At 30.9% G+C, this 16,927-nt stretch overlaps 1 protein-coding gene across 1 annotated transcript in view; it reads left to right on the top strand.

The window, feature by feature from the left end:
- The window catches only part of LOC113375012, a 245,346-nt gene that overhangs the window by 224,250 nt on the left and 4,169 nt on the right, over window positions 1-16,927 (top strand). The window contains exons 4-12 of the mRNA XM_026614966.1: window positions 8,979-9,101; window positions 10,154-10,252; window positions 10,329-11,710; window positions 11,807-11,958; window positions 12,109-12,314; window positions 12,695-12,844; window positions 15,278-15,469; window positions 15,755-15,982; window positions 16,381-16,694. Coding sequence (XP_026470751.1) covers window positions 8,997-9,101; window positions 10,154-10,252; window positions 10,329-11,710; window positions 11,807-11,958; window positions 12,109-12,314; window positions 12,695-12,844; window positions 15,278-15,469; window positions 15,755-15,982; window positions 16,381-16,694 — 2,828 coding nt within the window. The 5' untranslated portion in view covers window positions 8,979-8,996. The remainder of the gene's footprint in view (window positions 1-8,978; window positions 9,102-10,153; window positions 10,253-10,328; window positions 11,711-11,806; window positions 11,959-12,108; window positions 12,315-12,694; window positions 12,845-15,277; window positions 15,470-15,754; window positions 15,983-16,380; window positions 16,695-16,927) is intronic.

The following is a 16,927-nucleotide window of genomic DNA, read 5'->3' on the forward strand; positions in this document are numbered from 1 at the left end:
AGACAAAATAGTAAGTTAATTAATTTTATTTTAGAAAGCTATGTTTGATTGTAAAGCATTAAAATGATTACAGTTTTTTCTCATGTAATTGCCCATACTTTTTGGAACATAATTATTTTCATGGCTAGTGTTAACGATTGGATCGAAAATTCCAGAGATATAATTGAATATGGTTTATAATTTAATGATGAAAATTTATAGTAATAATATTTGTTCATTTTTGGTAATGGAGGGCTCTATACATATTAGTTGATAAATTTATTATATATATATAATACAGTATGCTGAATTTTGCGGAACTTATTTTTCCCTAAAATCCACTGATAAAATAATGAATTTTCCATTCAATGCTTGTCCTTAGTCTCATACTTGTTACAAAATATTGTCCTGAACCAATTCTAGAAATTCACCATTCACCATTTTAAAAAATATGAAGATCTCAATTCTTATAACCAGCTAGACCTCTCTCTGCTTTTACATTTGATTTATTATTAAATGATTATTAAATTTGTAACTTAAGATTATATATAATGATTGTTAAACAGATAATGTAGCAACAGTAATTGCTACAGCTATATCAAATTATTCGTCAAGTTTTATACATTTTTTTTAATTTTCGGGAGTCTTTGTTGTAATGTTCATTTTATTAAAAATTTTATTAAAAATCCATCGGAAAAATCATTCATTTTTCACTGCTTATCTAAAAATGATTTATACTACTTACATTCAAATTAAACATATTTCTTAAGTAATTGCATATTTATCTGAGTTGTTAAAATAGATCATATCCTCTCTCTTAAAAACATCGGTTCGAATCAGAGTTAACTAAAAAACATCACCTTCACAGCTGGTAATTAGCGCGGGGCAATAGCTTCTTCTATGAAATTAATATCTATGGCACTCAACATATATTCTAAGTGAATAATTGAAAATTATTTGTAAGTTGACCATAATTATTTACGTCTTCTACATCATTGGACTATTATTGTAAATAATACATCTCTTATGTTTTATCATAATTAGAATTCATATGTGAACAGACATTGTAAGAATTAAGATAAAAAAAATCTACATATAACTTATTATTTTCTACTAATTAGTCATATTGAATTGATATGATCATTAAAATAAATTTAGCTTTATATATAGTGATAAATAACACTTGAATAACTGTAATGTTTAACTGGAAAAAATATTAGCTTGACTAAATTATATGTAAAATTTAGCGTTGCAAAAGATCGAAATCACCTTCTAATTACTTGGTAAAAATGAGTTTCTAAATTTATAACTATTTTGCAACTGTTTACTCAAATATACAATACATCTATAATTAAAACAAAAATATTTCTAGATAATTATAATCAGCATCCTTGGTGCTACTCACACTATTTTAAATTTACAAGATCCACTCTATCAAAATAGATCTGTTCAAGCAATACCATCACAACTGACATCTATGTATTAATTTTGGTCTTGTCATTTTAGCAAAATCATGATCTTTAACAATACAATTAAAGAAATAAATAATTTCCGCTTTGTATTGATAAAAATATCACTTTCTTAATTTAAACAATAAAAAACTAAATGCCAGTGACGTTTTGACTCAATGTAAGTTGCATAAACTCCCTGATACGTGTAAGTAATCAACATAATTAATGAGAATTAAGATTTAGCTATTGAGATAAAATTCTCAACTATTTAACTTTCAATAAAGCAGAGCACAAAGGTTTAATTTGACCTAGAGCAATTATATTGTGAAAACCAAACCAATTACATCACAACAAATAACGCATGTCATACAGACAACTATCTGCCTATGTTCAGTAAAACTCCCAGCTAATTCAAATTTTCCTGTTTTTCAAAAATTTGTCATCTGGTCCTTTTTACTCTATAGAAGAGATAAAATGGGACTGCTTACCTTTTTTTTGAGATATTGGTGGTGGACCTTTTTACATGTAATTGTATGCACAATTACTTGTGTGTTCTAAAAGCGCGCCCTATTATTCAAAACTTTCACGACTTTTATTTAACCACTTGTGGGAAGTTAATAAAAATATTGCAAAAATCTAGTGCAATAAAGGTTAATATAAACATTGTTAATCACGTTGATCCTAACGCCAGTATTCTTGTGATACTAATTGCAAGTGACTAAAGGTTGCAATTTGAAGATATTGATTATCAGAATTTTAGGAAAAGAAATAAAAATAATTCCAATAAATTGGAATTGGAATTGGATTAAATTGATCATATTGACTTTAGAAATAAAATATTACCAATATTCTAGAATTATTTATCAGCATCTCTTATTAACTTCCCGTAGGGCAAGTTATAGTAATCGCAAAAAAATCGAAAATGGAAATGAAAATTTTTATATTTCTTTACGTTTCAAAACCTTCCGAACATTTTGGCATACCTTAGAAAAAATGGATGTATGTGTGTTTGTATTTGTGTGTGTGTGTATGTGTGCGGATACAAATTTTCGTCGACGATTTTGGGAACACCGATCAACCTATTCGAATAATTCGATTCGTATTGATATGGAGACGTGCTGATTAGTTTTTGGCGAAGGCACGTCTAGTCGTTCCGAAGATACGGGGCAAAAAGTGCCAAAAATGGTAACTCAATTTTTAAGAGAACGGAGCATCCGATTGTAATAATTCAAAAAACATTTTACTTGTATTGACAAGATGAAGAATTCGGAGTCTAACGGTTTCGAAGATCTAATAAAAAAAGTAAAAAAAAAAATGCCATTTGGCGGTCAAAAATGATCATTAGACATATGCACATCAAATTATCAGATATTTTATAGAGATTTTAGCAATAAATATAAATTTTGTTTGCATTCCTATGGGTTCCATACCAATGTTTATTCGTTATACGGCGACGGGGCGCTTTGACATTTTGTCTCTATGCAGTTAAAGCAGTACGATTGCCTTGAAAAAAAGTTCAGAATTTCCAAAATATGTCAAAATAAAGAAAACATTTTTTTTCAAAAAAATTTTTTTTTCAAAAAAAGTAATTTTTTGTCAAATTCCTAGATGTCATGCGCCCCACTAGTTTATTCTTATGTGTATAAATTTATTGTCGTTTAAAATGTTTAGAACCAGTCTGGTGAAACAAGTGTTGTATAGACACGTGTTGTTGGCGCGTTGTAGGACCCGGCGACATAGTTCAGTCACAATACGCAGTAGCCGATGCCGATGTACAGTGTCTCACAATCGGTCTAGTTTCTCTATTGGCGCTGACATAACGCGCGCGCTTCCTGCCATTGTCTACTTCGATCAAATTATTCCAATCACTTTTTACTCTTATAGATACATTTAGTTTCTTCACACGTCCTTTTTACACAGACTTCGTCATTATTATTGCAGACTGCACTCGTTTTAAATAATAATTGTAGATAAGTTCATTCAGTACAGATGAAAGTGATAAAATCTATTAATTACTAAAATATCATACATTTTGAGACGAATTTGCGGAAATGCGGTGAAAACAATTACAGGATTTATTTAACTTTAACTCTGACGGCTTATAATCTTGGAAATTGTTCATGAAATGTAAACTACATAATATTATAATTACTTATATAATATCATAAAAACAATAGTCTCATTAATTCATAATTAAAAAAGATGTATATAACTCCAGCACGTCTCCTTTTCAATACGAATCGAATGTTTTCTGAATTATTCAAATCAGTTGATCGGTGTTCCCGAAATCGTCGACGCACACACACACATACATCCATGTTTTCTAAGGTATGCCAAAATATTCAGAAACCTTTGAAATGTAAAGATATATAAAAATTTTCATTTTCGATTTTTTGCGATTACTATAACTTGCCCTACGGGAAGTTAATAACTTTAAATCGACATGCCTTTAATGTCTTTTATTGATTTTGAGTTACATAGTGAAATAGTCGAATTTTGTTTACATACGATACACACAATTTTGAGTTATTATTAAGCATTTTATATGAAATTGATCAGCGTGAAATAGATCTCAAAAAGTATAAACAAGAAGTATGTATGAACAAAACTCCTATTATTATAGAAATGTGTCTTTGCTGTTTTTTTTTTAAATATGTCACCTGGTTCTTTTTACTTCATAGACGGGTTAAAATGTGACAGATAGGAGGCAAACAGGTCTAATGTCCTAATTTTAATTTTAAAGGGATTTTACGAAATGATAGCAACATTATTCAACCATTGCAAAATTTAAATTTTATGGCTACATTTTTTACAGAGATAACACTTTAGTGTATATAACCTTGATCTGGTATTACGTCAGAAATATTCACCAGCAGAGTTGTAATAACTATTTAATTTATCTCTCATAAAATTGCTTTTTTTTAACTTAATTAATTATTACTTAATTTACTATTTTGTTATTGTTTACATCTTTGCCAGGGTAAGGCACCTTTTCAGTTGGTCTTTTTACTCATAAGAAAAACTGTAAATTCTAACATAAAATTAGCAATACCTCTTATAAATTATATTTAAAAATTATATTAAGATCTCGTAAACTAAACAACAGTGCTAACAATAAAAAAAAACTAACAACGAAAGAAAATACTTTTGGTATGGATTTTCAATCTTTGCCGCTTATCTCCTGAAAACGACTTCGTACGAATCAATGTGGTAGGTGATTATACATCTTTTGCACTCTACTTTCAAATATTGTTGTTAAAAAAATCTTAACTTTACTTGTTTTTGAGATACCGGTGGTGGACCTTTTTATCGCGGTTTTTTAAGCCCCGCTCTACTCTATTTGCTAAATCTGTTCAGAATTTATATTATTTGGAGAATTAAAAGCTTTAAGGGGTTATTTAGAATTGACAGAAATATTTTTATTTTATTTCCAAATTTTAAGTAATAACAGAAATTGAGCAAATTATTAGTAGTACGCATATTAAAATGTTAAAATGAGATATCTGAGAAAACCACATAATTATTTTCTCTTTGTCATTAATTAGTGATTAAATGCTATTGTGGTAGCATTTTATATTCTATGTATGAATGTAAACATAATGAAATCAAAGTGACGTAAAGAAATAAAGCATCTGCATAATCAACGGTGATTGCTAGAAATTTATAGCTTCTAGCTATAAATACGCATAAGAATATACGTGTAACCAGTCGACAAGCTATTACTAAATCAAAAGATAAATGATTTTTAGAAGCCATAAAAAATTTCACTTTCGTTTAGAGAATTAAATCGTCAACAAAGAAGAGCTTATCGATGTTGAACTACGAGAACAAAATATAAAAAAAAACTCGTTCTTTGTTCTACATCTTCGCATTTCGATTATCTTTGTAGGAGTAATTCACATTCTACGGCATCTTTCGCAAATAGCTTTAAGACAATAAATCTTCGAGTCGGCTTCGAACGCGATACCGTTACTGGAGTGTATTCATAACGATATTGGTGTTTTATACAAGAGTTAAGATCTATCACGGCGTTTGCTCAGTGGGCACACGTACTCTATTGCTAATCATCGTATTTATTGTATCGGACGGACCTCTACTCTTGTAATAATACCTCGAGACGAGCAGACTGCAAGGCGCTCTCAAACGTCGGCGGCGAAACTAACTCCGGCGAATAGAATAAAATCATCACCTGCAATTGTTATGCGGTGATTAATTCGAATACGCAGAAATTCAACATTTCTACTCATTTTTGATTGAATAATTAATTAAATAAATTAAATCAAAAGTTATGTTTGTTGATTCTCGGAAAACATTCATTAACTGCGCGAAACTAAAAGAGAAAGAATTATCTATATGATATAACCAAAAAACCTAACTCTAAATCTGCCACCTAACCATCGTCATAATAAAATTATTTCTTGGAGTTCCATATCGTACTTGGATTTTCATATCGTACATACCACTTTAATAAAAATTTCAAGATTTATAGAAATAATGAGTTAAGATTTATAGAATATGGATTAATCAAAGAGTGGAATAGTTTATTGTCGCTTCTGTTTGATTTAATTTTAGTACATAATTAATAAAAAATATTTTTGACAGCCGTAGTGAAAGAACCCTAACTCATTTATTTAATATTAAATTTAGAGGTGTGTGTTATAGTTTCAGAAAAGATATACTTAATTTCTTGACTTTGGAATCGTAAAATAACGAAAGCAAACTAGAAACTGACTTTTTCTATTTGCATAGATTTATTGCCGATCAAAATAATATACATTTTTCAAGACAATATGCTGGGTGTAAATACATTTCCAAGATTACAAGATCTCTTTTTTTTTTATTTTTTGACATTTTACTTAAGATCGTATGGCCATTTTTTTATCAATCTTCGAGTAAGAGATTTCTCGCTTAATTCTTTTTAATATTTATTTAGACTCCTTTAAAAACTGACTTGTTCATAAAAATTAATTGATAACGCAACATGACACTAAATGTTTCCCCTGAGCTGTTATGTTGGTTTTTAAGTAATTCAGAGACGCTGATTCCAAGAAAGTAATAGAACTTTGCTAACAGCTGTAGTTTTTGAAATATACAAATGTGCTAGTATTACCAAAATCAGAATACAACACATAATTTATTTTATGCCTTCAAAAGTCTGTTTTTATAATTTTTGAGCCATCAGATGGATGTCCCGCCTCCCTTGATATTGCTCCTCCCAAGTCCTGGTTTTCTTCCCGATTTTATTCGTAGAGTTTTCGAACCGTGATTTTTTTATGTGTTACATAATTTTGAACTATACGAATATATCAGTTTTTAACTCTTACTGTCTTCTCTTTTAACGTTGGTCTCTTAATCCATCAAATGGTAGATGGAATGTTTTGCTGTTCTAGGTTGATCATTATTAGCATGTTTATGGGCCGTGTAGCTGATCATAAGTAAATCCCAAAACTAGCTGGTCATGATGTATGGCCATTTTCTTTTATTGCCCGAATTTATTCTATTGATATTTACCACACAGAAGAAACAGTCGTCGTGGTGATTCTGAGTTTTTTTTCTAAATGACGGGGGAAAAATACAGTATTTTTTTTCCTTTTGGGCAATTGGGCTGACTTTTCGTTTCGCTCGTTCATATGCTCGACGCTCGCTCACTATTTCTTCTGTAACTCCGAAATAATCTGATTAATTCTGAAATTTTAGGGATATACTCTTGGCTAGTTTTGGAAGACATTTTTGCAAAATAAAATCGATTTTTTTAAAGAAAGATGTAATTCCTGATAATTTTTATTGAAATAGTTGAGAATCTCTGCAAAAAGGAGCCCAACCTTTCGTAAATGCTCTTCATTATTCCGCTATCGAAACTCCGGCCATGAGCGCCGGTTTGTGAGAGATCGGCCCGTACCACCTACTGATATTGATAACGTGCGTTTAAGCAATACTCAGTTTTGCTTTCTGTGGGTGGTTTGTAATTTATAATAGGCTTGTTGGATACGCGTCCTTATGCTGTTAGATTGACCCGCACCATAAAATGGAAATTTTAGGAAAGCCATCTATTTGACCCTTTACCAAATAACACTTGCACAGCTGTAAAAATCAGAGTTTTAAACTTTTGTTGTGTGAAAGTTCTTCTATTTGATTATTAGTCATTGCATAATTGAAATCCGTAATCTACTTCGTTTTATAGCTTAATTTCTCTATAATGCGTATGCATTTTTTATATCCACTTCGCGAAAAAGCTCTAGCTTGCTCATACTTTACATACATAGTCAAATTGTATACAAAAAATTCAATTCACTTCGTTCTCCACGAAGATGAAATTTGATCAAACCAAATAAGATATATAAAATTTAATAAAACTCCTACACCCGCTGTTTAACTACAAATACAGTGAGATAGAGAAACAGGCAATTAAATAATATCAAACGAAACTCGTAATTTATGAAACGATTCTGATATAAAATATTTAACTATAAATAATAATAGGTGCATGGTACTATATCAGCTAGTTAGTATAGTCCATATGGGTCCGTGAGCTTAACCGTTTCACCATAGAACACACTAAAAGTATTTGCCATAGTATTTCTTCATTAAATATTAGAGTTGTCTAGGTCTGTTCCTTATTAGTTTCTATAATATTTTATACGTATTTTTTTAAATAATCAGCAAATATATAGTATATTACGACCACGTTGTGATATGTATTACTATACTTACTATATACCTTTACATTCATTACATGGCTTACATAATCTATATGTTAATTGTAAAATTGCAAAAACAGCATGAGCAAGCGATGTGCAACTAAAAGAGGAATAAACTCTATATCTATATATCACTCCAAGAAATTAGTAAATAAATGTACACTATAATCTTCTGATTCCAAGTATTCAAGATCATATATAAAAATCATCAAATATAAATTATCGCACTCTAAATATGAAATATATGTTATATATAGAATTAAAAAAATTAGCCACTGCCATCGTAATCACATTTTATCGCTGTACCTATGACTATCTTATTTAAAATTTCACGCGTCATTCGTGTTATAAATTTTATAATGTAGTACTAATACTAAGTTGCGCCTTGTTTTCCTCACCATCGCAAAAACCATTATTACCTGTTCCCATCCCTCACTTTTTACTGATCGATGTTACGTATAGCTGTAACCTTAACTACTGGATATTACAAAGCACAATATTTCCTGATTTGCTTCTTAGCGGCTCTCGTTGGCCCGATAGGTGTGCTCGTATTATTCAAGCCGCTATATAATCTATTATCGTTGTTGTATCACGAAATAAACAGATTCAATTCGTTCCGACTTTAAAACTTAAAAGCTCGAAGGCGCGATATGGAAAACCTGTACGAAATTTTATGCTAAGGCTTCACTTTTAAAGTCAGCTACAAAGTCATTTTCATTTTCTGTGCACCATGAACTTAAATGGCGCTAGTTATCGGTATGTGTTACAAATTAACACGTATTCATAATGAGAATTAACGAAGACATTAATTTTATTACTGTATAATTAAATATTTTTATTTGTTTTGCAGATATGGTAAAACGCGAACATGGGTAATAGCGGAAGCCACAATTCAACTTTAGCAGAGCAACAACTACATCAGTCATGGGCGCATTCATTTCCGAGAGATTTGCAACGAACTTCGCAATTAAAGGTAAAGATTACAATTAGTACATGGAGATTATATTATCATATATAGGGTAGGGCGGGGCAAGTTGAGCAATCGAAATATCTCGAAAACTATTCACCGTCCATTTAGGCATTATATGGCGGAAAGATAGAGGTTTGGGAGAAATAAACATCCCGCGATCGCTAGTGGCCGCTGGACAAATGAGTGAGGCTCACGGGCGTTTTGTTTATTTGAGACCAAAAAGTAAAAAAAAGTAATTCATCAGGAGTTTTCATCTGGTTTAGTCAAATGTTATTTATTTTTAATCAGGTAAATGTTATTTTTCCATATAATTATAGTACATTTAATATGCACAGAGATCCTGGGTATAATTCTCACGGTTTTTTTTATAAACTCACTTTCATTTTGAAATTCCGAGTTGGGGTTAGTTGAGCATAGTGGCTAAACTTGTTTTGTCACTAAGACAATTACCATTAACTTCCTGATATTAAGTATTATTTTTAAGATTTAAGCTAACTCTATGAGTAATATTATAAAGAAATAATGATTTTAAACAGAAATACTGAATATAATGGTAAAATAATTCTTAAGATACGATATTGTTTTGTTGATTCTACTTTTCGTTAGTTATTCAAAGCAAATTACTATAAGTTTTGTTTTCTCTGTCAATAAAGACTATAAATATAGAACTGGTTATTAAAAACTTATTTTATTTTATCACTAATTGACATTAAACCTATGATTTCATTATACTTTCTTGGTGCTTAACTTGCCCCACCTATGGGGTACATTGAGCATACTTGACTTTTTGCATTTAAACTGCTGTAGCATTTAAATTTTACTTATTACCAAAAAATAGTATTAACACTTTTGTTAAGCGATAAACAACAAATCCATTAAGCCGTATAGGAGACTTTTCATTGAGGAGCTACATCTGTTTAAGTAAAAATTTGCTCAACTAGCCCGGCCCTACCCTACCTGCATGGAGATCATATGATCATGTGTGATTTTCTTTAATTCAACTACTTGTTGTAATTATGTATTCATTATCTTTAAATATATTTCATAAATTTAAGGTGCTTCCTGATTTAGACGGTGGCGCTAGACTCAGGGTAACTAACAATGGAAATATATTACATTCTGGTGGCACAATCAGTGGCAGGAGAGAAGGAGGCGTAAGTATTGAGCAATATTTCATATATTCAATAGATGAATTTATCTATTTTATAAAACTTTTTTACAAATCTGCAGACGAGTGTGCACAGATCACGCAGCGTATCATCACAGCACCACCCTCATGTGCCGTCATATCGTGATCCTCTGCACCGTTCTCAGAATCATCTCAACCTGCATGGATCTGGTAGCTTTGCGGCTCAGGCCAAGCGATTCGGTTCAGAGCCCGATTTGCGCATGAGTAATATTGTAGAAGAATACAATGCCGGGGCCAGGCATCGAATATCCCGAGAAAAGAAAAAGAAAGGCAAAGCGCCGCCGCCTCCAACTCAAGAGTCATCTCCGGATTCAGATAGGTTTGGACGGAAGGGCCAAATCGAACCGGTCTCAGATGCTCCAAGAAAACTACGATTATTCAAGACGCGTGCCGAGTCAAAGACAAATATTAAAAAAGATTATTTGCAATACGATATTGGAAAACGAGAGTTGGACAGGGAAGACTTTATTCCAGCTGAAGAATATGATAATTATGATCAAGACGCGTTTTCCCGGAATGATTTACGAAGAAAAATCTCAAATGAAGAACGACGTAAAGAATTAAATGAACGTAGAAGATCTTCACAAGAAGAGCGAATGAGGATATCACAAGAAGATAGTAAAAAATCTATTCCAGAAAATAGAAGACGATCTTCGCAAGAAGATTTTAGAAGAGCTATAGTAGAAGAAAGAAAACAGTTTGAGGAATTACGAATTTTACCCAAAGATGACGTTAAAAGAATCGTTCCAGATGAACGTAAACGAACTTCTAGAATGGATCTTAGGAGGATACCTCGTGATGATCATAAAAGGCGAGAAAGAGAATCGCGCAGTCAAGATAGATTGACGAACGACTTTATAAAAAGTGAGAGAGAAGATAAAGTTTGGAAAATGCCCGAATTTGAGATCGCTCGACCTGAATTCAGACGTCAAAAGTCATTTGATCATTCTCTTTACGGAGAAAAATACAATTCCAAAAATGATTTAAACTTTGATTCTAATGGCAAATTCCGAAGCTCACTAGAAAGTAATGCCATTGTAAAAAATAATACAAAACATATCGAAGGAATAACAGCGAAAAAAAATATTTCTAATCTCATCCCGAATAATATAGCAAGCACGGAATTTCAGAAAGAATTAAAACTAGCAACGAAATTGAGATGTACAAAAGCTAATGACGAACACATAGTAGAATCTGATAAAGTAACCAAACAGTCGTCCGATGCAAAAAATAAAAGTAAATTAAAGACAATGGATTTAGCGAATAGAAAAAACATTAAAGACCAATATAAAAAGACTAGTGAATACTCAAGAGAAGAACAGAAAAATATTAAAAATGCTGAAATAAGGGGGCAGGCTTCGGGTAAGGAATCAACACCAGGAAACTCACCAAGTAGAATCGAACAGCAAAACAATTGGGAGAGGTAAAGTAATAATACTATTGTTGTATTTGATTAAACATTTTGTTAATGGTTATTTCTTTTAAATTATTATATGAAATATAAAATTATCGTTTTCAGTTCGCCCATAATAAAAGCGATACAAGATCGCCCTCCCAAAACATTTTACTTTGGTATGGACGAACAAGACAATAATAATTTAAGACCTGACGATGTCGTAGAGCAATTTGCAGCTAGTCTTATGCAGAAAAATCGTATTCATAGAATTCCAGGTAAATTTTATAATATATTTCAATTCTCATATATATTGATATGATATCATAAATTTTGCATGACGAAATCAGAGCAATGGTATACTTATAGCATATTATAATTAATAATTACATCTCAATGTTATATGGTTATCAATATTATCTAATTAGCATCTTCAGAATCGGCATTATCAAGTGAGGCTGAAGATGACTTGCAGCTAATGGAAGCAAATACTCACGGTTTAGATTTGCAATTGCGACCGACTTTACCCAAAAAGCAGTTGGAGATACCGCGGTTTAGTCCTGCGGCTGCTTGGAGGTTGCTGTCCAACATTGAGGGTCATGACGTATCACCTTTAGCTACTGAAGATGGCCCGGTAAGCTGATAATAGAAATATTCAAGTTGATTCATTTCTTTGTTATGTCTGATTCAAACATTATGCAAGTAATTTTAAAAATGTTTAGAATTTGCTGTCAATAGGTATTACACATCAATTTGTCAGTTAGTGTCAACCAGTAAACATTATTACTTGAAGTATACATGGGATGTGGTTAATGAATAAAATTTGATAGATTGGTATAAAATATATAATCTGTAATTAAAATACAAGTAAAATTAGATGATCTGCAAAGTTTTTTTTATGAAAAATTATGGAAATAAAAAATTGGACATACATTGTCATTAAAGTGATTGAGTTGATTATATTGATACTAATTGATAGATTATAACAAAAATGTTTTTTTATTATTTTTTTAGATATTGGAAGACAGGATCGAAAGATTGCCTAGAATAAATCAAGCAGGTCCGCCCCACGACAATAAAAGTGGTGACAGCGGAATATCTGGTGATGCGGGACCAGTCGACATAACGGATTGTTCCAGATCGCAGCACATATCAAAGAATATGGTGAGTTAAAGTTAAATGAATATACACTTTTACTTTTAACTGCCGCAGTAATTTTAAAAAACCTGCTGAGTTAATAAACTTTATTAAATCCTATAAGGATTTGAACAATTATATCGTTATAGACATCATCATATCCACTAAATGTTCAGATTGAGAAATTAAACTAGTAGTGCATCATGGCATTGTGTCTTAAAACAAATTGTTAAAACCTTCTGTACTAGAAAGAAAGAAGCATAAAGATTTTTTTTAAACTTAATAAAATTAGATTTTTGAGAATTTTGAAAAAATTAACCTTTTAGATACATTTGTTTTTTTATCTTGATTTTTTTTCAAATTTTTTAAAAAAAATTTAAAGCATTCGCGTTACGTAGCTATTTTAATGACAAAATATCAAAGCGCGTAAGCGCCGCGTTGCAGTTTAACGGATAAACATTGATACCCATAGAAATCTAAACAAAATTTGTCTTATTATTAAAATTTCTATAAAATAACTGATAATTATAGATGTGCATATGTCTAATGATTATTTTTGACCGCCAAAATGGCATGATTTTCACTTTTTTATTAGATCTCCGAAACCGCTAGGCTTGCCTTCCCAAAAATTTAATCAGTTCTTAATTTTGTCATTACATATAAATAAAATGATTTTTAAATCATTACATCGGACGCGTCGTTATCTCAAAAACTGAATTATCATGTCTTATACTTTTTGCCCCGTAACTTCGAAACGGCTGGACCTGCCTCTGCCAAAATGTAATCAGCACGTCTCCCCATTAATACGAATCTATTGTTTTTGCATTATTCAGTTCGCAAAATAGTCGACGAATATTTATCCCAACACACACATACATTTTTTTTTTCTAAAGCATGCCAAAATGTTCAGAAACCTTTGGAACGTAAAGACATTAAAAATTTTCATTTTCGATTTTTTTTTTTTGAATTACTATAACTTACCCTACGGGAAATTAGTACTATTCTAAGAATCTGATATTATTTTCTTTGGTAGAAATTAGCCGTCAGCTATCCTACGTAAATAATTTGTATTAAACGTTTTCCAATAAACGTATTGGGGATATAAGAGATGACTACGAATCTCATTGACCAACAACAAATCATTTGCAATATATGTTTACATTACAAACAAAATAATTCACTTCTCGAACTGACTGCACGTTTGCCAAACTTTGTGTTACGTGTTCGTTTATCAATAAACTGAGGAATCATGTCAAATATCTAATACTTATAATTAATAAAGTGTTATTTATCTCGAGATGATCTTTCTCCGTTCGGTCGGTTTCTCAATCCAATTGATTCCAATAATAATTTATTTTTTATTACACTTTTCGCAGAGTATCATCTACGTATAAATTCCACGATTGCAAGTTATACAATAGTTTGAGAGAATATGCAATTATTGGAGCATGTTAATAATGATTTATAATCGTTGAAGCAATAATGATTTATTCGTTAATAAACCGGTAGCGGCTATAATCGTTGCACAAATTAATTGTACCAAGATTAACCTGTGCAGCTAGCATGGCCGGAAAATCATGTTTAACGAATCTTAAAATTAATAAGTGATCTTTTGAGGAGAAAATAATAAAACAGTGCAATACAATAGTGATAAATCCATTAGATAAAAAACTAATTTGATAAATTGATATCATAGTCATAAAAACAATTTTGAAAATCCAACTAGGTAGTTAATCTTTAGGAAGCGATATTTTAAATCCTTATTCTTTTTTATATAATCTGGGATTCCGTAAAATGTACACATTTTTTTTAGCTGGTGAAATTATTAGTGAAATTACTTATCTAATCATAATCCATAAAAAAAAAATTAAGGAACTCAAAACTTCAATTTTAAGCAAAATTTAAGGTATTTTTAGTATACCCTAACTTGCACAATTTGAAATTTCTTGATCTCACCTTTTCGTATTTACTACTAGTCTCGCAGTTTTAATGATACGTGTTTATAAATATTATGATCTGGGAAATATCAGCAATTTGCTTTAAAACACAATGCCACACATGAGAAGCTGAAAATAACGACCTATTTAATGAGCTTCTCGGATATAACTGTTCTTTTTCCTAATCTTTCAATTATAGTACTGTTTGCCAAGACCATAAATTGGTATTTTGCTTCAAAAACTAGATTTTTAACAAAATGTTCGGGAACCGAATTTGAATTTTTACTATATGTAGTGATGATTACTTTTGTTTATTGAAGTGAAACAACTTTATTGCTTTAGCTTTTTTATGTTATTATGCTGATAAAAAAAAAATTATTATGCCAATTCTAAACTTTTTTTAAATAAAATAATTTTTTAAGGGTGTCTTCTGAGACTAGTAGGACTATTCTATAGAAAATAGACTATAGTCATCTGATATTAGTATATTTATTATTATTGAGTGGCATAATATATATTTCAGATGAGCACAGTTCGACCTGTGCTATCGGCCTGGACCCCGCAGCAGGATTTAGGAGAAGAAAGCAGTTCAGACGGCGGATTAGACAGCCAGCAATCTACTCCGACTAAAACACCAATTGGAGTTTCTTCTAAGGCCCATGTATTTAGCCTATCTTTGCCCAGGGAGAATCACATAGCAGCTTACACTGACAAGGTCGGTTCTTGGAAATATCTTTTGTATTAGATATTGATGTGATATTTTTTTTTAATGTTTTTATTCTGCGATTTGTTCATACAAAACAATGAATAGCGATTGTTAACATGTGTACGAAAACGAATATATTTAGATTAGATATTAGTCTAGCGATAAGTTATTGGTAATTATCTAATACCTAGAATGTTGTTTTGCCTTATTCATAACGCCATTCGACATTAGTTTTCTTCAATCGATCATGATACTATACCGAAACCGAAATTAAATACTGATATTTGATTTCAGAACAAACAGCCCTACAATAGTTTGCAAAAAATTAAACGTTCCGTTTCTGGAGCATTGAATGGTGTATTGTCGGCTCAGAGACCAGCCAGCGACAATCCGAGCGGCGGGTCAGTTGGCAATAACGGATCTGCTAACTGGTACTTGAGTCGATCGGCACCTACAAGTCTGGACAACGGTCAAATGTCTCCGGCACATTTGGACAAATCTAGTGAATCGCCATCCGATCAGGTAAGGTTTAATCATTGGTTTTACCTAATGCTTTACTTGTTAATTGTTACAATAGTGTTTGAACCAAAACATGAGCTTTCAAGGGAAAAACTACTTATTTGCGATTATTCAATGCTTTAAAATCGTAAAATTAATGGAAATTTCGCTAAATTTCTACATCTCTAGATCTCAACAAAATCTTGCAAAAAATGTTCTAAATTTAACAAATTAAGATAACACTTTTATAACAAATGATTAATAAAGAGCATTCAGTGAAGATGAGGTCGATTATACGTATAAATTCAAATAAAAAAATGAAACTTTTTTTATTACTCTTTGAACTCCTGGACAAGTAATCGTTATCCTCTAGCCTTTAACTTTATATCCAAGTAAATAATATTTCACTTTCTAATTATTAGGATGAAGACAATAAGCCTTTACCTCAGAGGCCGTTCAGTTACTTATCTAATCATGTAATGTACCTGCCAATGCTACAAGCATCAAATATTCAAGAGCAAAAAAGCAAACTACGAGCTTATAAATCTTTGGAGCCCGATGTAGATATTTGGAACAGCAACAATTTGGATAAAAATGAGAATATTTTAGGATATAATAAATTCCAGTACAATAACGAAAATATCGAGACCAAATATAATGAGAGAAAAAATTTCATAGAACAAGAAATAAGAACTAGAAATACAAACTACACAAATGTGGAGCCCAAGAAAACAAGGTAATATAGTTTCATTCTGTTTAGTATGTTTTTGTATTTTAGCAGGTTTCTTATAAAAATATAAAATTGTGTTTATACTATAGATGCTAAGAAACAAAACTCATTAAATAATTTAATACTAAATAAACTCAACAATCAACCAAACTTATATTATATGCTTATATTATTCATATTTTGGATTACTAAAATATTATTATTATTATAAATATAAATGTAAGTATATTATAAAATTA

The sequence above is a fragment of the Ctenocephalides felis genome, unplaced genomic scaffold (genome assembly GCF_003426905.1).
Source record: "Ctenocephalides felis isolate EL2017-DRISC unplaced genomic scaffold, ASM342690v1 CF-g0.4_SCAFFOLD_01886, whole genome shotgun sequence".
Lineage (NCBI taxonomy): Eukaryota > Metazoa > Arthropoda > Insecta > Siphonaptera > Pulicidae > Ctenocephalides > Ctenocephalides felis.